The sequence below is a fragment of the Salmo salar genome, chromosome 25, assembly GCF_965601325.2.
Source record: "Salmo salar chromosome 25, fSalSal1, whole genome shotgun sequence".
NCBI classification, from domain to species: domain Eukaryota; kingdom Metazoa; phylum Chordata; class Actinopteri; order Salmoniformes; family Salmonidae; genus Salmo; species Salmo salar.
This window is the reverse complement of record NC_138315.1, coordinates 33,094,176-33,117,957: the sequence shown is the minus strand read 5'-3', so window position 1 is coordinate 33,117,957 and position 23,782 is coordinate 33,094,176. Positions and strand designations below refer to the sequence as shown.

Below are 23,782 nucleotides of genomic sequence, written 5' to 3'. Positions count from 1 at the left end.
ACTCACCTGGACTCCATCACTTCCCTGATTACCTACTCAGAATATGTCACTCCCATTGGTTCCTTCCCCAGGCGTCATTATTTCTGTTTCAGTTTCCTGTCTGTGTGTTGTTTGTGTTTCGTTCATTTGTTTATTCAATTATACACTCCCTGAACTTGCTTCCCAACTCCCAGCGCACTCGTTACAAGCACTGAACTTGTGTGTCAATTCTTACTCTGTGTGAGTAACTTAGCGTAAAATGTCAAGCTTTTCTGTCAGTGCATAGATTTCGCACTTGTTTTGTGTCACCGTGACTGCAAGGATAGAGATCTCAAACTTGTGTGCTTGTGTGTATCAGTACAGATATTGAAAACCGGTGACTAAATCAATGTAAAAGTAGGTCAGTCCAGGTTTAAAGAGATAACATACATAGTATAGCCCAGCCTGAGGCTCCTAGCAGGAGGTTGACACACTAACTCCACACTGCTGTTTGTTCTTCCATTGGACATCCTGCTTGGTCAGACAGCTACAGTAGTAGCAACAGTATAACTTTCCTTTACACCCTGTCCTGGCCCTTAGCCTCAGCCCTCCAAACCTTTAGGCGTACATTACACTACCGTTCAAAGGTTTGGGGTCACTTAGAAATGTCCTTGTTTTCCCTGAAAACATACATGAAATTAGTTGCAAAATGAATAGGAAATATAGTCAAGATGTTGACAAGGTTATAAGGTTATATAATGATTTTTCACTGAAACAATAATTGTGTACTTCAAACTTTGCTTCGTCAAAGAATCCTCCATTTGCAGCAGTTACAGCCCTGCAGACCTTTGGCATTGTAGTTGTCAATTTGTTGAGGTAATCTGAAGAGATTTCACCCCATGCTTCCTGAAGCACCTCCGACAAGTTGGATTGGCACTTCTTATGTACTATACGGTCAAGCTTCTCCCACAAGAGCTCAATAGGGTTGAGATCCGGTGACTGTGCTGGCCACTCCATTATAGACAGAATACCAGCTGACTGCTTCTTCTCTAAATAGTTATTGCATAGTTTGGAAGAAATTGGCTCTAACAGTGCTTGACAGATGGCGTCAAGCACTTCTACAGCATATTTTAATTTCTGTGTCTCACAAATGTTCTTTGTGATCCGAACACCTCAAACTTAGGTTTGTCTGTCCATAACACTTTTTTCCAATCTTCCTCTATCCAGTGTCTGTGTTCTTTTGCCCATCTTAATCTTTTATTGGCCAGTCTGAGATATGGCTTTTTCTTTGCGACTCTGCCTGGAAGGCCAGCATCCCGGAGTTGCCTCTTCACTGTTGACATTGAGACTGGTGTTTTGCGGGTACTATTTAATGAAGCTGCCAGTTGAGGACTTGTTTCTCAAACTAGACACTCTAATGTACTTGTCCTCTTGCTCAGTTGTGCACGGGGCCTCCCACTCCTCTTTCTGTTCTGGTTAGAGCCAGTTTGCACTGTTCTGTGAAGGGAGTAGTACACAGCGTTGTACGAGCTCTTCAGTTTCTTGGCAATTTCTCGCCTTCGTTTCTCAGATCAAGAATAGACTGACGAGTTTCAGAAGAAAGTTATTTGTTTCTGGCCATTTTGAGCCTGTAAATCGAACCTACAAATGCTGATGCTCCAGATACCCAACTAATCTAAAGGAGGCCAGTTTTATTGATTCTTTAATCAGCATAACAGTTTTCAGCTGTGCTAACATAATTGCAAAATAGTTTTCTAATGATCAATTAGCCTTTTAAAATTATAAACTTGGATTAGCTAGCACAACGTGCCATTGGAAAACAGGAGTGATGGTTGCTGATAATGGGCCTCTGTACGCCTATGTAGATATTCCATTAAAAAAAGCATCAGTTTCCAGCTACAATAGTCATTTACAATATTAACAATGTCTACACTGTATTTCGGATCAATTTGATGTTATTTTAATGGACAAAAAAAAATGCTTTTCTTTCAAAAACAAGAACATTTCTAAGTGACCCCAAAGTTTGAACGGTAGTGTGTATGTATGTATGTATGTATGTATGTATGTATGTATGTATGTATGTATGTATGTATGTATGTATGTATGTATGTATGTATGTATGTATGTATGTATGTATGTATGTATGTATGGACATATGTATGGGGCCCTTGTTCTTAACTGTAAATGTTGCTGGAAGCACACGTGAGCAACTCACTCTCACCCAAATTTCCCATTGACATTAATACTTAATATAGGCAAGAGTATGATGTAGTAACACACATTCACTGTGTGGTAGAATTATGTGATTGAAATAAGACATGAAAGTAAATTAAAGAAACAAAAAAGTTTGTTAGCAGAGAGGGAAATCTACAAAAAAAGTTTGAGGTTTGGGTCCATTCTCACCTTCTTGGTGGCCTCCCCCTCCCCCCGTGGGCTACAGGGGGCTGGAGTCCACAGCATGCTGGGAGCGATGCACACAGACAGATTGAAGGCATTCATCTGGTTGTCTTCTGCATTTCCTTGGATACAGTGGAGCACGGCAACCACGTGCCTGAGAAGCAACAGGTTTTCACTGGGCAGAAGATGGACTAACCTGAGGTGGGGGGGGACGACAAAATAATCAGTGATGAAAAAACAACATTGACAACATCTGGTAAGATTGGATGTGTCAGACAAAGATTTAAATAGTGGGCAGAGAATGATGAAGGTGATCTTTGTTTTTCCTATGTGTTTGTGAAGATGCATTATGGGGAGTGTCACTACCTATGGATGGCTTGCCATTTCTCCTCTTCCTCCTCTCGCTCCATCACTCCAACCCACTGCTCATACAGATCCACACAAAGCAGACTGCCTGGAACGTTCCGCAGGAAGTCCTGTTGGGGGACACAACCACAGGGACACAATTTAGGTTAGAACACCCCTTAACATCACCACATACAGTTGAAGTCGGAAGTTTACATACACCTTAGGCAAATACATTTAAACTCAGTTCTTCACAATTCCTGACATTTAATCCTAGTAAAAAGTCCCTGTCTTAGGTCAGTTAGGATCACCACTTTATTTTAAGAAATGTTAGAATAATAGTAGAGAGAATTATTTATTTCAGCTTTTGTTTCTTTCATCACATTCCCAGTGGGTCAGAAGTTTACATACACTCAATTAGGATTTGATAGCATTGCCTTTAAATTGTTTAACTTGGGTCAAACGTATCGGGTAGCCTTCCACAAGCTTCCCACAAAAAGTTGGGTGCATTTTGGCCCATTCCTCCTGACAGAGCTGGTGTAACTGAGTCAGGTTTGTAGGCCTCCTTGCTCGCACACACTTTTTCAGTTCTGCCCACAAATTTTCTATGGGATTGAGGTCAGGGCTTTGTGATGGTCCCTCCAATACCTTGACTTTGTTGTCCTTAAGCCATTTTGCCACAACTTTGGAAGTGTGCTTGGGGTCATTGTCCATTTGGAAGACCCATTTGCGACCAAGCTTTAACTTCCTGACTGATGTCTTGAGATGTTGCTTCAATATATCCACATAATTTTCTTCCCTCATGATGCCATCTATTTTGTGAAGTACACCAGTCCCTCCTGCAGCAAAGCACCCCCACAACATGATGCTGCCACCCCCGTGCTTCACGGTTGGGATGATGTTCTTCGGCTTGCAAGCGTCCCCCTTTTTCCTTCAAACATAACAATGGTCATTATGGCCAAACAGTTCTATTTTTGTTTCATCAGACCAGAGGACATTTCTCCAAAAAGTATGATCTTTGTCCCCATGTGCAGTTGCAAACCGTAGTCTGGCTATTTCATGGCAGTTTTGTGGGCAGAACTGAAAAAGTGTGTGCGAGCAAGGAGGCCTACAAACCTGACTCAGTTACACCAGCTCTGTCAGGAGGAATGGGCCAAAATTCACCCAACTTTTTGTGGGAAGCTTGTGGAAGGCTAACCGAAACATTTGACCCAAGTTAAACAATTTAAAGGCAATGCCAATCAAATACACTCAAATAGTATGTAAACTTCTGACCCACTGGGAATGTGATGAAAGAAATAAAAGCTGAAATAAATCATTCTCTACTGTTATTTTGACATTTCACATTCTTAAATGTGATCCTAACTGACCTAAGACAGGGAATTTTTACTTGGATTAAATGTCAGGAATTGTGAAGAACTGAGTTTAAATATATTTGCCTAAGGTGTATGTAAACTTCCACCTTCAACTGTATGCTTCTTTTCAGTAGAGATTATGTGAATCCTGAAAATATGGCATGTAAAGTAGAACAGAATGCTATGAAAGAGTCTGTGCAATTCAACTATTATGCAGTAATATTATAGAGTAGTTGAGAGATGGCACAGCCAGATGTGTTTTTACTGAAGCAATCTATCCTTTTACACTCAATGTTGTTTGTTTGTCAACTCAGTTGTTTTTAGTTTGTTGGCTAGGATTGGGTATAGTAATATAGTAATATGCCTAACTGAACAGCAGCATGTGTTTGTGTGTGTGTGTGTGTCCTGTTCGGTCTGATCTAATACAGCTACAGGTTTCCAGTAAAGCCTCCCAACATGTGCTTTGAATTGAGTGTGTTTTTCTACCTAAGCTTTGTCTTCCACTCCAATCACTTCACTACTTTGTCTGTCTGTCTAAGACTTTCTATGATTTCAAACACACACACACACACACACACACACACACACACACACACACACACACACACACACACACACACACACACACACACACTGGTGGGGAATATGTGTGTCTACAGCAGGATGAAACAGATCCTTCAAACCTCCCCTCTCTCATGTCCCATTTTATCTGATCTGACAAGCCTGGCTAAACCCTTTAAACTCTGATTAATACAAAAGGACCCTGGTGTGTGTGTGTGGTGTGTGTATGTGTGTGCGTGCTTGCTTGCGTTCTGTCCTACCTTGAAGACTGCGGCGGTGACGAACACAGACTCGTGTGTGAGTGTGTGTGTGTCCTCTGTCCCATTGTCCAGTCTGTCTCTCAGCTCTCTGCAGGCTTTGGCCCCTGCAGAGCGACGGAATATACCCCTGGTGTAGGGACCCTCCTGGTACAGAAACACCAGCATGTCCATGACAGGTTTGGGTAGGGTGTGGTCAGGGTGGCAGACGGAACTGAGAGACCGTCCGAACAGGCGTCCCGGGGTGGGGGACAGGGAGGTGGGGGACAGGGGGACACCATCCAGTTGGCTACTGGACCCCCTCCAGAAGGCCCAGTTTATCAACAACCTCTTCCTCTTAACAGACTTCTGACCTGGCTCTATGGAGAGAGAGAGGGGCGGTTTAGTCCAACATTAAAGACATTATTCTAATATGAAGTAGGGCCTACTGCTCAATAAAACACAATGAGGGGGAGAGAGATGAAGACTTAATGGTGTTTGGAGAGAGCAGAGGAAGGGAAAAAGACAGAAAATGGTAGTGTGAGAGAGAGAGAGAGAGAGAGAGAGAGAAAGAGGCATTGATTCAGAAAGAGACGTGACTAGAGAGGGGTCTGAGTCTAATGGGGTGGAGGTGGGGCAGTCTGTCTGGAGAGAGAGAGAGAGAGAGAGAGCTAGAGAGACAGAAAGAAAGAGTATTTGTGTGTGCTTAGTGAAACCATATTTCTGAGACTTGGTATATCATGTTAAGTAGCTGTGAGTCTGTTATGTGTTCGTACAGTGGCAAGAAAAAGTATGTGAACCCTTTGGATTTCTGCATAAATTGGTCATCAAATTTGATCTGATCTTCATCTAAGTCACAACAATAGACAAACAGTGTGCTTAAACTAATAACACAAATTAATATATTTCTCTTGTCTATATTGAATACATAACTTAAATATTCACAGTGTAGGTTGGAAAAAGTATGTGAACCCCTAGGCTAATGAATTGGAGTCAGGATTGGAGTCAGGTAACCTGGAGTCCAATCAATGAGACGAGATTGGAGGAATTGGTTAGAGCTGCCTTTCCCAAAAAACACTCACAAAATGTTAGTTTGCTATTCACAAGAAGCATTGCCTGATGTGATCCATGCCTTGAACAAAAGAGATCTCAGAAGACTTGCATAAAGCTAGAAAGGGTTACAAAAGTATCTCTAAAAGCCTTGATGTTCATCAGTCCATGGTAAGACAAATTGTCTAGAAATTGAGAAAGTTCAGCACTGTTGCTACTACAAAAATGGTGTTCATGGGATTACACCACAGAAGAAGCCACTGCTGTCCAAAAAAAACATTGCTGCACGTCTGAAGTTTGCAAAAGAGTACCTGGATGTTCCACAGTGCTACTGGCAAAATATTCTGTGGACAGATGAAACTCCAGTTGAGTTGTTTGGAAGGAACAATGTAGAAAAAAAGGCATAGCTGTAACGACTGTCGTTGCGAGGGGACCAAAGCGCAGTGTGTTGAGTGCTCATGATGAAATGTATTTTAACTCAAAAACACTAAAAACAAATAACAAAGAGAAAAACGAACACGCACCGTTCTGTCAGGTACATAGACTAAACAGAATACAACTACCCACAAACACAGGTGGAAAAAAACCCTACTTAAGTATGACCTCCAATTAGAGACGAGGACCAGCTGCCTCTAATTGGAGATCATCCCCCAAAGAAACATAGAAATAGAAAACTAGAACTAAACATAGATGTAGAAAACACAAAACACCCCCGTCACGCCCTGACCTACTCTACCATAGAAAATAACATCTTACTATGGTCAGGACGTGATAATAGCACACCAACATCAAAACCTCATCCCAACTGTAAAGTACGGTGGACGGAGCATCATGGTTTGGGGCGGCTTTGCTGCCTCAGGGCCTGGACAGCTTGCTATCTTCGACGGAAAAATAAATTCCCAAGTTTATCAAGACATTTTGCAGGAGAATGTTAGGCTATCTGTCCACCAATTAATGCTCAACAGAAGTTGGTTGATGCAACAGGACAACGGCCCAAAACCCAGAAGTAAATCAACAACAGAATGGCTTCAACAGAAGAAAATACACCTTCTGGAGTGGCCCAGTCAGAGTCCTGACCTCAACCCTATTGAGATGCTGTGGCATGACCTCAAGAGAACAGTTCACACCAGGCATCCCAAGAATATTGCTGAACTGAAACAGTTTTGTAAAGAGGAATGGTCCAAAATTCCTCCTGACCGTTGTGTAGGTCTGATCCGCAACTACAGAAAACGTTTGGTTGAGGTTATTGTTGCCAAAGGAGACACCAGTTATTAAATCCAAGGGTTCACATACTTTTTCCACACTGCACTGTGAATGTTTACACGGTGTGTTCAATAAAGACATGAAAATGTATAATTGTTTGTGTGTTACTAGTTTAAGCAGACTGTGTTTGTCTATTGTTGTGACCTAGATGAAAGTCATCAAATTTTATGACCAGTTTATGCAGAAATCCAGGTATTTCCAAAGGGTTCACATACTTTTTCTTGCCACTGTATGTGTCACATGGGTTGTCGAAAGGGGACCAAGGCGCAGCGTGTAATGTGCTCATATTTCCTTTATTAATGATAACACAAACCAAAATAACAAAAACGACAGCCAACAGTTCCGTAAGGTACACTGACAAAATGGAAAACAACTACCCACAAAACCCAAAGGAAAAACAGGCTGCCTAAGTATGGCTTCCAATCAGAGACAACGATAGACACCTGCCTCTGATTGAAAACCATACCCGGCCAAAACATAGAAAACAAAACATAGAAATAGACATCTAGAAAAAACCCACATATAAACAGAAAACCCAAAACCACCCAAAACAACCACCTGTCACGCCCTGACCACTCTACTATGGAAAATGACCTCTTACAAGGGTCAGGACGTGACAGTATGTTACATACCGTGTGTGTTTATGTACAGTACCAGTCAAAAGTTTGGACACACCTACTCATTCAAGGGTTTTTCTTTATTTTTACTATTTTCCACATTGTAGAGTAATATTGAAGTCATCAAAACTATGAAATAACATATGGAATCTTATAGTAACCAAAAAAGTGTTCAGCAAATCAAAATAATGTCCTTTGCTCGTGTTTCTTGGCCAAGCAAGTCTCTTCTTCGTATTGGTGTCCTTCAGTAGTGTTTTCTTTGCAGCAAATCGACCACGAAGGCCTGATTCACGCAGTCTCCTCTGAACAATTGATGTTGAGATGTGTCTATTACTTGAACTCTGTGAAGCATTTATTTGGACTGCAATTGCTGAGGCTGGTAACTCTAATGAACTTATCCTCATGTCTTAAAGTAATGATGGACTGTTGTTTCTCTTTGGTTATTTGAGCTGTTCTTGCCATAATATGGACTTGGTCTTTTACCAAATAGGGCTATCTTCTGTATACCACCCCTACCTTGTCACAACACAACTGATTGGCTCAACGCATTAAGAAGGAAAACAATTCCACAAATTAACAAGGCACACTTGTTCATTGAAATGCATTCCAGGTGACTACCTTATGAAGCTGGTTGAGAGAATGCCAAGAGCGTGCAAAGCTTCAAGGCAAAGGGTGGCTACTTTGAAGAATCTCAAATATAAAATATATTTTTATTTGTTGAACACTCTTTTGGTTACTACATGATTCCATATGTGTTATTTCATAGTTTTGATGTCTTCACTATTATTCTACAATGTAGAAAATAGTAAAAATAAAGAAAAACCCTTGAATGAGTAGGTGTGTCCAAACTTTTGACAGGTACTGTATGTCTGAGACTATGAGCTCTCTGTGTGTTTGTGTGTTTATTTGAGTTACGTTGCGCGTGTGGGTACCTGTTTGTCTGTCTACTTGGACTTTCTGGATAAAAACATTAAATGTGTGTGAAGCACAGTTTATACTGTGTTTATGAGGGTGGGGGGTGGGGGGGGGGGGACAATAAAAGGCCCTTCCACATTAGTGGCACAACACCGCTAGCTGCCCAGGACCCTGCACGTTCAAATCTGACTTTAACACTCCACTCCAGCTTTACACTCAGTTACATTTTGGAATCCAAATCAAAAACAACATTGTTATAGAGCTGCTCCAACATTCTTAAACGAGCCCAAGCATCGTTAAAAGTTTATAAAGTTGTAAATCACGCATCACTATACACCAGTGTGAGAAGTCCTGGAGAGGGGGAATATTTAAAAGAGAGGGAACGAGGGGAGAGAAAGAGAGAGAGGGCTGGTTGTATGGGCAATGTTTTGATCCTTTTATGGTTTTTAATGGATCCATTTGGGCTTGTTGCAAAACAAATGTCATACTTCTCTCCTAGCCAATAAAAACCTTTCATTTTCTGGATGGATTGGTAAAAATATTTGGTGTCATAGCAGAGTTGACACACAAATCCATCAGTGACACCCTTTGCCATGTTTGTAAAACACTTGTTAGATGGAAATAATTAGGCTGGTGTAGCGAATATGGGACGGTATGGTTAAATGGAGGCTTATGTAAGAACTTGACGTGGATAGAGAGGAATCTGAGGGGCTTGTGGGTGATTCAGTGGAGCGTCCTCAACGAGCATCCTGGAACACATTCTCACACACACTCTCTCTATGTTCTCTCTATGTACTTTCAGAGAGAAAGACGTATGAGGGAAAAGGAGGTATGAAGTAAACAAGTGCAAAAAAGGGAGGCAACACATTTTTGAAGGAAACGTAACCCTTTTTTTCTGTTGATCCGATCACTGTCGGTAAGGGGTCTCATACCTATGAGCGGAGCCTGTCTGAGGCCCACCCGGCTGGGCTTGAGGATGAACTGGCACTGGGTGTCTGGAGGGAGACACTGGTCCAGCAGCATCGCCCCCTGGTCCTCCGGAGGAGGAGGAATCGCATCCTTCCCTCCATCTCCTCCTGCTCCCACATTACGAATTTGACTCATCTTGATACTGAAGGGAAACTCGTGCCCTGAGGGGTAAGAGAGGAGAGGGTCAGGAGGTTAGACGTCAGGGGACGTGAGTCTGTCCTGAGATGTGACCAGACCAGGTTTACAGTATTCAGCTAGTCTTTTATCTACCTCGTCGTTAACAGGAGGAAAAATACCAAAGCAGAGCAACTTTTGACCACAGAGTTGGAGTAGGTAGAAGTTGCCCCTGACCACTGATTAAGGTCAACTGCTACCAAAAACTAAATGAGATGGATATGGCTGAGTTTATGCTGGGTGTAAAAGGGCTGAGTAGGGTTGGGTAATGGAGGTAAACTCACCAATCAGAGGATAGGGGGAGTCATCCTTACAGGAGCTCATCCACAACTGGTGGTCTTTCACACAGCCCTGGAGCGAGAGAGAGCGAGAGCGAGAGAGAGAGAGAGATTGAGAGAGAGAGAGAGAATGGCACCAAGGGACACACTTCCAAAACATACCCACTCACACACACAAGCACACACACTTACCGAAATGCCAAACAGCTGTAGTGCCATTCGGATTACATCAGTGGTGCTGTCAGAATTACTGACAGCTAGAGTCTTAGCCTGGGGAAAAGCACAAAAACAAGAAATACATTAACACAAGCACACACACAACCATGAAAGAACCCACACACACACACACAGACCTGCACCACTGCATTCGTAAACTTACATAAGCACAATTCCCAATGTCCTTTGCAAATATTTTCAAAGGAATGGTCTTGGGGTCATCCTTCTCTTTCTCTTCATTTATCCGACTGGAGGAATGAAGGAGGAAGGAAGTCAGAATTAGAAAATAACACTTTATGTCACACAAGCCATACTTGTCTATTCTATACTGAAGTCAAGCCATAGTTATGAACAATATCGTCTCCCGTCAATTTTGGTTACCTTTTGATGAGAGAAAGCCACTTCTCCTTGTGCTCCACAGAACTGCAGACAGAAGAGACCGAAAATAAGAAGCAGAAATGAAGTCGGATAACCATCTTATTTTTCTCATCTTCTCTTACATAATGTGTCCCTGTAAAACTGCATAGTTCCTATGAATTCCTGGTGTCAAGGCATATAGTGTGTGTGTGTGTGATATTTTACAATCCCTGGCTCTCTGTGGTCAGAGTAAGGGGGGTTACGATTAGGAATATGACCCAGGTTGTGGTGTGGTGGAAGGTTGAGAATTTACTGTTCTAGTGGTTGTTCCTTGTTCTGAGACACAGAATAACAAGTCCTGTACTGTACTGTGCTGTGCATACTCAATTAGGATTTATTCAAGGGACTTTCTCACTATAAGTACAGAGTATACAGTAATAATACACTAACCAGTCTGCTTTCAAACATAAGTATGTGTGTGTGTGTGTGTGTGTGTGTGTGTGTGTGTGTGTGTGTGTGTGTGTGTGTGTGTGTGTGTGTGTGTGTGTGTGTGTGTGTGTGTGTGTGTGTGTGTGTGTGTACCTGAATGTGGCGACACAGTTGAAAGTGGGCCAGCCCATGACGAAACTCCTTTCTGGACTGGTGGTGCCTTCACACACATCCTCCATACAGCCTGCTGTCCACATCTCACACATACGCACCTGAGCCTTCAGCTTGAAGTGTGTGGACGACCTGCAGGAAACACAAGAGGGTCACAAACAGTTTAACACACACACACACACACACACACACACACACACACACACACACACACACACACACACTGAATCACATATTTATTTCTAAGCACATACAGTACATGAATTAATATCCATGGTCGAATTCTCAACATTATATATATATATATATATATATATATATATATATATATGGCGCCCTGTGCTCTTCATATATATATATATACACACTGCTCAAAAAAATTAAGGGAACACTTAAACAACACAATGTAACTCCAAGTCAATCACACTTCTGTGAAATCAAACTGTCCACTTAGGAAGCAACACTGATTGACAATACATTTCACATGCTGTTGTGCAAATGGAATAGACAACAGGTGGAAATGATAGGCAATTAGCAAGACACCCCCAATAAAGGACTGGTTCTGAAGGTGGGGACCACAGACCACTTCTCAGTTCCTATGCTTCCTGGCTGATGTTTTGGTCACTTTTGAATGCTGGCGGTGCTTTCACTCTAGTGGTAGCATTAGACGGAGTCTACAACCCACACAAGTGGCTCAGGTAGTGCAGCTCATCCAGGATGGCACATCAATGCGAGCTGTGGCAAGAAGGTTTGCTGTGTCGGTCAGCGTAGTGTCCAGAGCATGGAGGCGCTACCAGGAGACAGGCCAGTACATCAAGAGATGTGGAGGAGGCCATAGGAGGGCAACAACCCAGCAGCAGGACCGCTACCTCCGCCTTTGTGCAAGGAGGAGCAGGAGGAGCACTGCCAGAGCCCTGCAAAATGACCTCCAGCAGGCCACAAATGTGCATGTGTCTGCTCAAATGGTCAGAAACAGACTCCATGAGGGTGGTATGAGGGCCCGACGTCCTCAGGTGAGGGTTGTGCTTACAGCCCAACACCGTGCATGACGTTTGGCATTTGCCAGAGAACACCAAGATTGGCAAATTCGCCACTGGCGCCCTGTGCTCTTCACAGATGAAAGCAGGTTCACACTGAGCACGTGACAGACGTGACAGAGTCTGGAGACGCCGTGGAGAACGTTCTGCTGCCTGCAACATCCTCCAGCATGACCGGTTTGGCGCTGGGTCAGTCATGGTGTGGGGGGGGGCATTTCTTTGGGGGGCCGCACAGCCCTCCATGTGCTCACCAGAGGTAGCCTGACTGCCATTAGGTACCGAGATGAGATCCTCAGACCCCTTGTGAGACCATATGCTGGTGCGGTTGGCCCTGGGTTCCTCCTAATGCAAGACAATGCTAGACCTCATGTGGCTGGAGTGTGTCAGCAGTTCCTGCAAGAGGAAGGCATTGATGCTATGGACTGGCCCGCCCGTTCCCCAGACCTGAATCCAATTGAGCACATCTGGGACATCATGTCTTGCTCCATCCACCAACGCCACGTTGCACCACAGACTGTCCAGGAGTTGGCGGATGCTTTAGTCCAGGTCTGGGAGGAGATCCCTCAGGAAACCATCCACCACCTCATCAGGAGCATGCCCAGGCATTGTAGGGAGGTCATACAGGCACGTGGAGGCCACACACACTACTGAGCCTCATTTTGACTTGTTTTAAGGACATTACATCAAAGTTGGATCAGCCTGTAGTGTGGTTTTCCACTTTAATTTTGAGTGTGACTCCAAATCCAGACCTCCATGGGTTGATAAATTGGATTTCCATTGATTCTTTTTGTGTGATTTTGTTGACAGCACATTCAACTATGTAAAGAAAAAAGTATTTAATAAGATTATTTATTTCATTCAGATCTAGGATGTGTTGTTTAAGTGTTCACTTTATTTTTTTGAGCAGTATATATATATATATATATATATATATATATATATATATATATATATATATATATATATATATATATTTTCAACATTGTTGAATAATGGTGAAGACATCAAAACTATGAAATAACACTTATGGAATCATGGAGTAACCCAAACATTTGAGATTCTTCAAAGTAGCCACCCTTTAACTTGACAGCTTTCCACTCTCTAATTGCCAGGGTTGAAAGGAGTTGATGCCATCAGCGTGCCCCGGAGACGGGACAGACCATGCAGTAAACCACGTCACATCCTGTTGGGCCCACAGCAAACCACCAGCACCCATGGTCCCGGTGAAAGTCAACAGTCAACAGTCATGACACCCACGCTCTGTTGGATTCCGGTAACGCTCGTACAAGCGCGCCTGCTGGCCCATCCGACCGACCTTGGTGAGGAGATGTCCACAGCAACACCAAGCGGTATTCGACCGGGCAGGCCACCATCGTGATGCCACAAGGGAGCTGCCAGATGGTGGTAGGTGCCGTACCTGTATTGTCCAGTACCCCTCCTTGTGAGACGAGATTGTCCAATGTTCATGGAACTGTGGAGGCACGAGCTTGGAAAAAGAGTACGAGCCGGCGACCGACGAGAGCGGGGTCGGACTGCCGCCTGTGAGACCCCGAAGCAAGTGGTTGCCAGCCGGGGATCCGAGGGGGCACCGGAACCAACCTCACCAGGTGAACAACCGGAGGAGGAACACATGCCCCCCCTCCTCAATTTCGAGGGACCCGCAGAGATACCTGCCCTGAGACCCCTGAGGGTTCAGTTTGGGACCACCCAGTGGGAGGATCCAAACGAGGCCCAGGTGATAGCGGTGGATGGCCAGCTGTTGTATCAGGTGTTGCACGAACAGGGGGAACTTCAAGAGGTGTTGTTGCTGCCCCGCCGGTACGTCGGAACTGTTCTTCAGCTGGCCCACACTTATTTGTTGGGGGCACATCTGGGAATGGAGAAAACCCGGGAACGGATCGCCGCCCGGTTCCACTGGCCGGGATTTTAAATGTATTTATTTAACCTTTATTTAACTAGGCAAGTCAGTGCAACCTCTTGGGGATAGAATCCCACTGACAGGATTGCTAGCATGGCGGGAAATTCAAAACAGCAAAAATCTAATAATTTCAATTTCTCAAACAATCAACTATTTTACACCATTTGAAAGATAAACATCTCCTTAATCGAACCACATTGTCCGATTTCAAAGAGGCTTTACGGTGAGAGCATAAAGTTAGATTATGTTAGGAGAGTACATAGCCAAAAAAGTACACACATCCATTTTCAATTCAAGGACAGGCGTCACCAAAAGCAGAAAACCAGCTAAAATTATGCACTAACCTTTGACAATCTTCATCAGATGACACTCCTAGGACATTATGTTAGACAATACATGCATTTTTTTGTTCTATCAAGTTCATATTTATATCCAAAAACAGCATTTTACATTGGCGCGTGTCGTTGAGAAAATGTGTCTCCCCCAAAACTGCCAGTGAATTTACAAAAATATACTCATTACAAAACGTGGTTAAAGTATTAAACTGTTATTCAAAAAATTATAGATTAACATCTCCTGAATGCAACCGCATTGACAGATTTCAAAATAACTTTACTGGGAAAGCACACTTTGCAATAATCTGAGTACTCTGCTCAGAAAAATACACTACGCAATACAGATAGCCGCCATGTTGGAATCATCTAAAATCATAAATAACATTAGAAATATTCCCTTACCTTTAATAATCTTCATCTGAAGGCACTTCCAGGAATCCCAGGTCCACAACAAATGTTGTTTTTTTCGATGAAGTTCATAATTTATGTCCAAATAACTCCATGTTGTTCCGTGTTGTTAGCGCGTTCGGTAGGCTACTCAAAATGTAGGGCGCGGGAGGGAAAAGTCACGACGAAAAGTCAGAAAAAAAATCTATTTACGTTCGTTCAAACATGTCAAACTTTGTTTAGCATCAATCTTTAGGGCCATTTTTAACGTAAAACATCAGTAATATTTCAACCGGACCTTTCCTGTGTCTTGAAAAACGTTTTGAAAAAGTCTCATCTCACATGAACGCGCATGAGCGCGCAATAATGAAGTGACGACATCCCAGGGACATCAACTTCCCTTCCTTCTCATCCGGTCTCTGTTCATCATAGACGCTTTAAATAACTTTATAAAGACTGTTGACATCTAGTGGAAGCCATAGGAAGTGCAAAATGAATCCTTTGTCACGGTGTGTTTTATTGGCAATGACTTGAAAATAGTACAGCCACAAGATTTTCATTTCCTGCTTGTATTTTTTCTCAGGTTTTTGCCTGCCATATGAGTCCTGTTATACTTAGAGACACCATTCAAACAGTTTTAGAAACTTCAGGGTGTTTTCTATCCAAATCTACTAATAATATGCATATTCTATTTTCTGGGCCGGAGTAGTAACCTGTTTAAATTGGGTACGTTTTTCATCCGGCCGTGAAAATACTGCCCCCTAGCCGCAACTGTAACGAAGGTCGTATAAAGGGTACCAAGGCGCGGCGTATAGAGTGCTCATATTTACTTTAATGATAACACTAGAACAAAAACAACAAAACGACAGCCAACAGTTCCGTCAGGTGATACTCACAAAACGGAAAACAACTACCCACAAAACCCAAAGGAAAAACAGGCAGCCTAAGTATGGTTCCTAATTAGAGACAACGATAGACAGCTGCCTCTGGTTAGGAACCATACTCGGCCCAACACAAAGAAATACAACACATAGAATGCCCAACGCACACCCTGACCTAACCACATAGAGAAACAAACCCTCTCTCTCAGGTCAGGGTGTGACAAGAACAAATTCTTATTTACAATGACGGCTTACCAAAAGGCAAAAGGCCTCCTGCGGAGACGGGGGCCTGGGATAAAAAATTTAAAATAAAACCAATATGAATATAGGACAAAACACACATCATGACAAGAGAGACAACACAACACTACATAAAGAGAAACCTAAGACAACAACATAGCAAGGAAGCAACACATGACAACACACCATGGTAGCAACACAACATAACATAACAACAACATGGTAGCAACACAACATGGTAGCAGCACAAAACCTGGTACAAACATTATTGGGCACAGACAACAGCACAAACGGCAAGGTAGAGACAACAATACATCACACAAAGCAGCCACAACTGTCAGTAAGAGTGTCCATGATTGCGCGTCTATGAATGAAGAGATTGAGATAAAACTATCCAGTTTGAGTGTTTCTTGCAGCTCGTTCCAGTCGCTAGTTACAGTGAACTGAAAAGAGGAGCGACCCAGGGATGTGTGTATGTTTTGGGGACCTTTAACAGAATGTGACTGGCAGAACGGGTGTTATATGTGGAGGATGAGGGTTGCAGTAGATATCTAAGATAGGGGGGGTGAGGCCTAGGAGGGATTTATAAATAAGCATCAACCAGTGGATCTTATGACAGGTATACAGAGATGACCAGTTTACAGAGGAGTACAGAGTGCAGTGATGTGTCCTATAAGGGGCATTGGTGGCAAATCTGATGGCCGAAAGGTAAAGAACATCTAGCCGCTCGAAAGCACCCTTACCTGCAGATCTATAAATTATGTCTCAATCTAGCATGGGTAGGATGGTCATCTGAATCAGGGTTAGTTTGGCAGCTGGGGTGAAAGAGGAGCGATTACGATAGAGGAAACCAAGTCCAGATTTAACTTTAGCCTGCAGCTTTGATATGTGCTGAGAGAAGGATGGTGCACCATCTAACCATACTTCCAAGTACTTGTATAAGCCTAAACCCTCAGAGGTAGTAATAACATTTGTGGGAAGAGGGGCATTGTTCTTACCAAACCACATGACCTTTGTTTTGGAGGTGTTCAGAACAAGGTTAAGGGTAGAGAAAGCTTGTTGGATACTAAGAAAGCTTTGTTGTAGAGCATTTAACACAAAATCCGGGGAGGGGCCAGCTGAGTATAAGACTGTATCATCTGCATATAAATGGATGAGAGAGCTTCCTACTGCCTGAGCTATGTTGTTGATGTAAATTGAGAAGAGCGTGGGGCCTAGGATTGAGCCTTGGGGTACTCCCTTAGTGACAGGCAGTGACTGAGACAGCAGATTTTCTGACTTTATACACTGAACTCTTTGAGAGAGGTAGTTACCAAACCAGGCCAAAGACCCCTCAGAGACACCAATACTCCCACAAGAATGGAATGGTCTACCGTACCAAAAGCTTTGGCCAAGTCAATAAAAATAGCAGCACCGTCTTGCTTAGAATCAAGGGCAATGGTGATATCATTGAGGACCTTTAAAGTTGCAGTGACACATCCATAACCTGAGCAGAAACCAGATTGCATACCAGAGAGAATACTATAGACATCAAGAAAGCCAGTCAATTGATTATTGACAGGTTTTTCCAACACTTTCGATAAACAGGGCAAAATAGAAATAGGCCTAAAACAGTTAGGATCAGTTTGATCTCCCCCTTTAAATAAAGGATGAACTGTGGCTGCCTTCCAAGCAATGGGAACCTCCCCAGACAGGAGAGACATGTTAAAAAGGTTGGAGATAGGCTTAGCGATGATAGGGGCAGCAACCTTAAAGAAGAAAGGGTCTAAACCATCTGACCCAGATGTTTTTTTGGGGTCAAGTTTAAAATGGTGTAAAATAGTCATATGTTTGAGAAATTGAAGTTATAGCATTTTTGAGGTATTTGTATTTTGCGCCACGCGATTCCACTGGCTGTTGACTAGGGTGGGACACAAGCATCCCACCTAGCCCAGGGAAGTTAAGGAGCTCGTTTAGCACCTCGGACTCAGTGACTGCCTGCAGGGAGAAACTTTGTAGATGGGCAGGGGAAAAAGAGGGAAAAGCATCAGGGATAGTTGCATTAGAAGGGGTGAGAGATGAGGAAATGTTGGACGGACAGGGAGGCATGACTGTGTCAAATAGGAATCCTGACTTTATGAAGTGGTGATTACAGAGCTCAGCTATGTGCTTCTTTCAGTAACAACCACATCATCAACATTAAGGGACATGGGCAGCTGTGAGGAGGAGGGTTTATTCTCCAGGTCTTTAACTTCTCTAGGGTAGGAGGCAGTATTTTGACGTCCGGATGAAAGGCGTGCCCGTAGTAAACTGCCTGCTACTCAGGCTCAGAAGGAAGGATATGCATATTATTAGATTTGGATAGAACACACTCTGAAGTTTCTAAAACTGTTTGAATGATGTCTGTGAGTATAACAGAACTCATATGGCAGGCAAAAACCTGAGAAGAATCCAACCAGGAAGTGTGGAAATCTGAGGTTTGTAGTTTTTCAAGTGATTGCCTATACAGTATACAGTGACTTAGGGTTCATTTAGCACTTCCTAAGGCTTCCACTAGATGTCAACAGTCTTTAGAACGTTGTTTCATGCTTCTACTATGAATAGGGAGAGAATAAGAGCTCCTGGAAGTAGATGAGTGAGAAAATGACATGAGCTCAGTGGCGTACGCTCACGTGAGAGTTAGCTGTGTTTCTTTTCTTTTTTGAAGACAAAGGTCTTGTCCGGTTGGAATATTATGGAAGATTTATGATAAAAACATCCTAAAGATTGATTCTATACATCGTTTGACATGTTTCTACGAACTGTAATATAACTTTTTTGACTTTTCGTCTGAACTTAATGTGCGAGCACAGCGCATTTGGAGTACTCGACTGTACGCACAAACAAAAAGGATGTATTTGGACATATATATGGACTTTACCGAAACAAATGAACATTTATTGGGGAACTGGGATTCCTGGGAGTGCATTCCGACGAAGATCATCAAAGGTAAGTGAATATTTATAATATTATTTCTGAGTTTTGTTGACTCCAAAAAATGGCAGGTTTGGTTTCGTGTCTGAACGCTGTACTCAGATTATTGCAAAGTGTGCTTTCGCTGTAAAGTTTTTTTTAAATCTGACACAGCGGTTGCATTAAGGAGAGGTGTATCTATAATTCTTTGAATTACAGATTAATATTTTATCAACGTTTATGATGAGTATTTCTGTAAATTTATGTGCTCATTCACTGGAAGTTTTGGGAGGCAAAACATTTCTGAACATTACACGCCAATGTAAAATGGGGTTTTTGGATATAAATATGAACTTTATCGAGCAAAACTTACATGTATTGTGTAACATGAAGTCCTATGAGTGCCATCTGATGAAGATCATCAAAGGTTAGTGATTCATTTTAGCTGTATTTCTCGTTTTTGTGACGCCTCTCCTTGCTTGGAAAATAGCTGTGTGGTTTTTCTTGTCTAGGTACTGTCCTAACATAATCTAATGCTATGCTTTCGCCGTAAAGCCTTTTTGAAATCAGACAATGTGGTTGGATTAACGAGAAGTTCATCTTTAAAATGGTGTAAAATAGTTGTATGTTTGAGAAATTTGAATTATGAGATTTTTGTTGTTTTGAATTTTCCGCCCTGCTATTTCACTGGCTGTTGGCAGTGTGTCCCGGACGCTAGCGTCCCACATACGCCAGACAGGTTAAGCGTTTTCCAGAACTTCTTGGGGTTAGACCCACAGAGAAGGAACTGCTCCTTAACCTGTTAGGGCTAGGGGGCAGCATTTGCACGTCTGGATAAAAAAAATGTACCCGATTTAATCTGGTTACTAATCCTACCCAGTAACTAGAATATGCATATACTTATTATATATGGATAGAAAACACTCTAAAGTTTCTAAAACTGTTTGAATGGTGTCTGTGAGTATAACAGAACTCATTTGGCAGGCAAAACCCTGAGACATTTTCTGACAGGAAGTGGATACCTGATGTGTTGTATTACCTTTAAACCTATCCCATTGAAAAACACAGGGGCTGAGGAATATTTTGGCACTTCCTATTGCTTCCACTAGATGTCAGCAGCCTTTACAAAGTGTTTTGAGTCTTCTGGAGGGAGATCTGACCGAACAAGAGCCATGGAACGATGATGTCCCATTAGACACCTGGCGCGCGAGTTCATGTTGGGTACCCTCGTTCCAATACGTTATAAAAGAGTATGCATTCGTCCAACTTGAATATTATTCATGTTCTGGTTAAAAAAGGCCCTAATGATTTATGCTATACAACGTTTGACATGTTTGAACGAACGTAAATATATTTTTTCCCCTCGTTCATGACGAGAAGTCCGGCTGGCTTAGATCATGTGCTAACAAGACGGAGATTTTTGGACATAAATGATGAGCTTTTTTGAACAAAACTACATTCGTTATGGACCTGTGATACCTGGAAGTGACATCTGATGAAGAGAATCAAAGGTAATGGATTATTTACATAGTATTTTCGATTTTAGATCTCCCCAACATGACGTCTAGTCTGTATCGCAACGCGTATTTTTCTGGGCGCAGTGCTCAGATTATTGCAAAGTGTGATTTCCCAGTAAGGTTATTTTTAAATCTGGCAAGTTGATTGCGTTCAAGAGATGTAAATCTATAATTCTTTAAATGACAATATAATATTTTACCAATGTTTTCTAATTTTAATTATTTAATTTGTGATGCTGACTTGACTGCCGGTTATTGGAAGGAAACGATTTCCTCAACATCAATGCCATAGTAAAACGCTGTTTTTGGATATAAATATGAACTTGATAGAACTAAAAATGCATGCATTGTCTAACATAATGTCCTAGGAGTGTCATCTGATGGAGATTGTAAAAGGTTAGTGCATCATTTTAGCTGGTTTTATGGTTTTGGTGACCCTGTCTTTGACTTGACAAAACATTACACACAACTCTTGTAAATGTACTGTCCTAACATAATCTAATGCTATGCTTTCGCCGTAAAGCCTTTTTGAAATCAGACAATGTGGTTGGATTAACGAGAAGTTCATCTTTAAAATGGTGTAAAATAGTTGTATGTTTGAGAAATTTGAATTATGAGATTTTTGTTGTTTTCGAATTTTCCGCCCTGCTATTTCACCTGGCTGTTGGCAGTGTGTGCCCGGACGCTAGCGTCCCACATACGCCAGACAGGTTAACCGTTTTCCAGAACTTCTTGGGGTTAGACCCACAGAGAAGGAACTGCTCCTTAAAGTAACTAACTTTGGTCTTCCGGATAGCCTGAGTGCACTTATTTCTCATTTTCCTGAACGATAGCCAGGGATGAGGTGGGCCGTGGAAGACTATTGCTGCAGCTGCCCGGAGTGTCAAATCACCACCCCAAAAGCACACTTCCGGAACCCGCTGGTTCCCCTACCGATCATCGGAGTGCCATTTGAAAGCATCGCCATGGACATAGTGGGCCCCTGTAAAAAATGGCTCGAGGACACCAGTTCATCCTGGTAATAGTAGATTATGCGACCTGATATCCCGAGGCCATTCCCCTACAGGCGACAGTCTCTAAGGGAATCGTCGGGAGCTGTTCTACCTCTTCAGCCGGGTGGGCATCCCGACCAAGATCCTGACTGACCAAGGTACCGAGTTCATGTCCCGACTAATGAAAGATTTCTGTGTTCTCTTATGGATAAAGCAGATCTGGACCTCTGTCTTTCATCCGGAGACGGATGGGCTCACCAAACGGTTAAATAAGACGCTGAAACAAATGTTGCGGAAGGTCATTGAGCAGGACAGGAAGAACTGGGACCAGCTACTACCCCGCCTAATGTTCTCGATCCGAGAAGTGCCCCAAGCCTCCACTGGGTTTTCCCCTTTTGAACTCCTCTATGGGAGGAGACCATGCAGCCTACTATATCTTGGCAAGGAGGTGTGGGAAGCCCAGCCAACCCCCTTATGCAGTGTGGTGGAACATGTACAGACGATGAGGGAGTGGATGGCAGCCATATGGCCATTGGTAAGGGAACATATGGAGAAGGCCCAGTATGCCCAAGCCGGGGTACCCAGCCCCGAGAGTTCCATGTGGGTGACAAGGTGCTAGTTTTAATCCCCATCACAGAAAGTAAGTTCCGGACAACACGGCACGGGACGTACGAGGTGAAAGAGAAGCTGGGACCCGTAAATTACTGCGAATGGCCGCCGGGGAGACGGAAACCCCAACAGATTTACCACGTGAATCAATTGAAGAGGTGGCACGTAAGGACAGCCTTGGCCGTGTTGTGGACAAAATCCGGGATATCAACTGGTCCCGAGTAATGAGGACCTCGGACTGGCCCAGAAGCAAGCGCTCCAGGAGCTCATCGATCGGAACACCGAGAAGCCGGGCTGAACGACCCTCATTCAACACCACGTCCTCACCCGGCCTGGAGAAACGGTACAAAAGAGGCCACACCGGATCCCAGAGGCACGAAGGAAGGCCGTAAAGCAGGAGGTGGAGGCTATGCTGAGGATGGGAGTCATCGAGGAGTCCCACAGTGCATGGTGCAGCCCCATCGTGTTGATGCTGAAACCGCAATAACTTCCAGGGGTGAACAACATCAGTTTGTTTGACGACTACCCTATGCCGAGGTTGGACAAGCTCATCAACCAGTTGGGAAAGGCCTTCAGCACCCTGGAGCTGACCAAGGGATATTGGCTGGTACCCTTGGCAACATCCTACCGGAAGAAGATGGCATTCTCGACACTGGACGGCTTATACCAATACCGGGTCCTCTCGTTCGGTTTCCATGGAGCCCCACCCACGTTCCAGCGCCTGATGGACAGAGACCTCCAACCCCACCAACAGTACGCAGCAGTCTATTTGGATGACATCATCATCCACAGCCAAGGCTGGGAAGAGCACCTGATGCGCCTCCAGGCGGTACTGGACACGCTCAGACAAGCCAAGTTGACAGCGAATCCCAAGAAATGCAAGCTGGCGTTCGAGGAGGTGGAGTACCTGGGGTATTTGATTGGATGTGGGAACATCAAGCTCCAGGAGAGGAAGGTCCAGGCGGTTTGTGACTAGCCCGTTCCCCGCACCAAGACACAGGTCAAGTCCTTCCTGGGGCTGGCGGGATACTATAGCCGGTTTATCCCCAACTTTGCGGCTATAGCCTCTCCCCTTACCGATCTGACCAGGGCCCGCCTCGCGAAAACAGTGACGTGGTCAGATGAGGCTAAAGCGGCGTTCAGGCGCTTGAAGGAAGCCCTGTGCTCCCATCCGATTCTCGTGAGGCCCGATTTCCAGGTACCGATGCTGGTGCAGACGGATGCCTGCGACACAGGACAAGCCACCAGGGGGAGACTCATCGAGGTCTGGTGACAGATGGAGTCTACATCACGGGGCGGTGGCTCCCTCTGCTGGACGTGTCAGGTCTCGACCGGTCCTTTTCTTTATTGGTTTAAATAAACACCCTTGAAACTGAGGTATAACACTAGTCCGTGTCTGATTTGTGTAAACGTCTAGATCAAACCCCCTGGTCTGCCACAATACATACACATAAATAAACCTATATACTGTACACATGTCCCTGGCTGTGCACACGTGCACACCTCCGATACACACACTTACTCCTTCCTAACTTCCTAGCCTACTATTTTTCACCCATAATGTAATTATAGCCTTCTCCACTGTATGGGTCAGCTCCACCCAGGGGCACGTGATGTTGAATTTAGGTTGGAGAGAGAGGCCCA

At 43.6% G+C, this 23,782-nt stretch overlaps 1 protein-coding gene across 3 annotated transcripts in view; it reads right to left on the bottom strand.

Annotated features, from left to right (window-relative positions):
* The window catches only part of LOC106586612 (rho GTPase-activating protein 20), a 58,200-nt gene that overhangs the window by 4,533 nt on the left and 29,885 nt on the right, over positions 1–23,782 (bottom strand). For all 3 annotated transcript variants that reach the window (XM_014174089.3, XM_014174088.3, XM_014174087.3), the window contains exons 4-12: positions 11,274–11,423; positions 10,716–10,757; positions 10,498–10,582; positions 10,311–10,388; positions 10,125–10,191; positions 9,630–9,827; positions 4,877–5,232; positions 2,722–2,831; positions 2,362–2,551 (exon numbers count right to left, since the gene is read on the bottom strand). In XM_014174089.3, the coding sequence (XP_014029564.3) occupies positions 2,362–2,551; positions 2,722–2,831; positions 4,877–5,232; positions 9,630–9,827; positions 10,125–10,191; positions 10,311–10,388; positions 10,498–10,582; positions 10,716–10,757; positions 11,274–11,423 (1,276 nt within the window). The remainder of the gene's footprint in view (positions 1–2,361; positions 2,552–2,721; positions 2,832–4,876; positions 5,233–9,629; positions 9,828–10,124; positions 10,192–10,310; positions 10,389–10,497; positions 10,583–10,715; positions 10,758–11,273; positions 11,424–23,782) is intronic.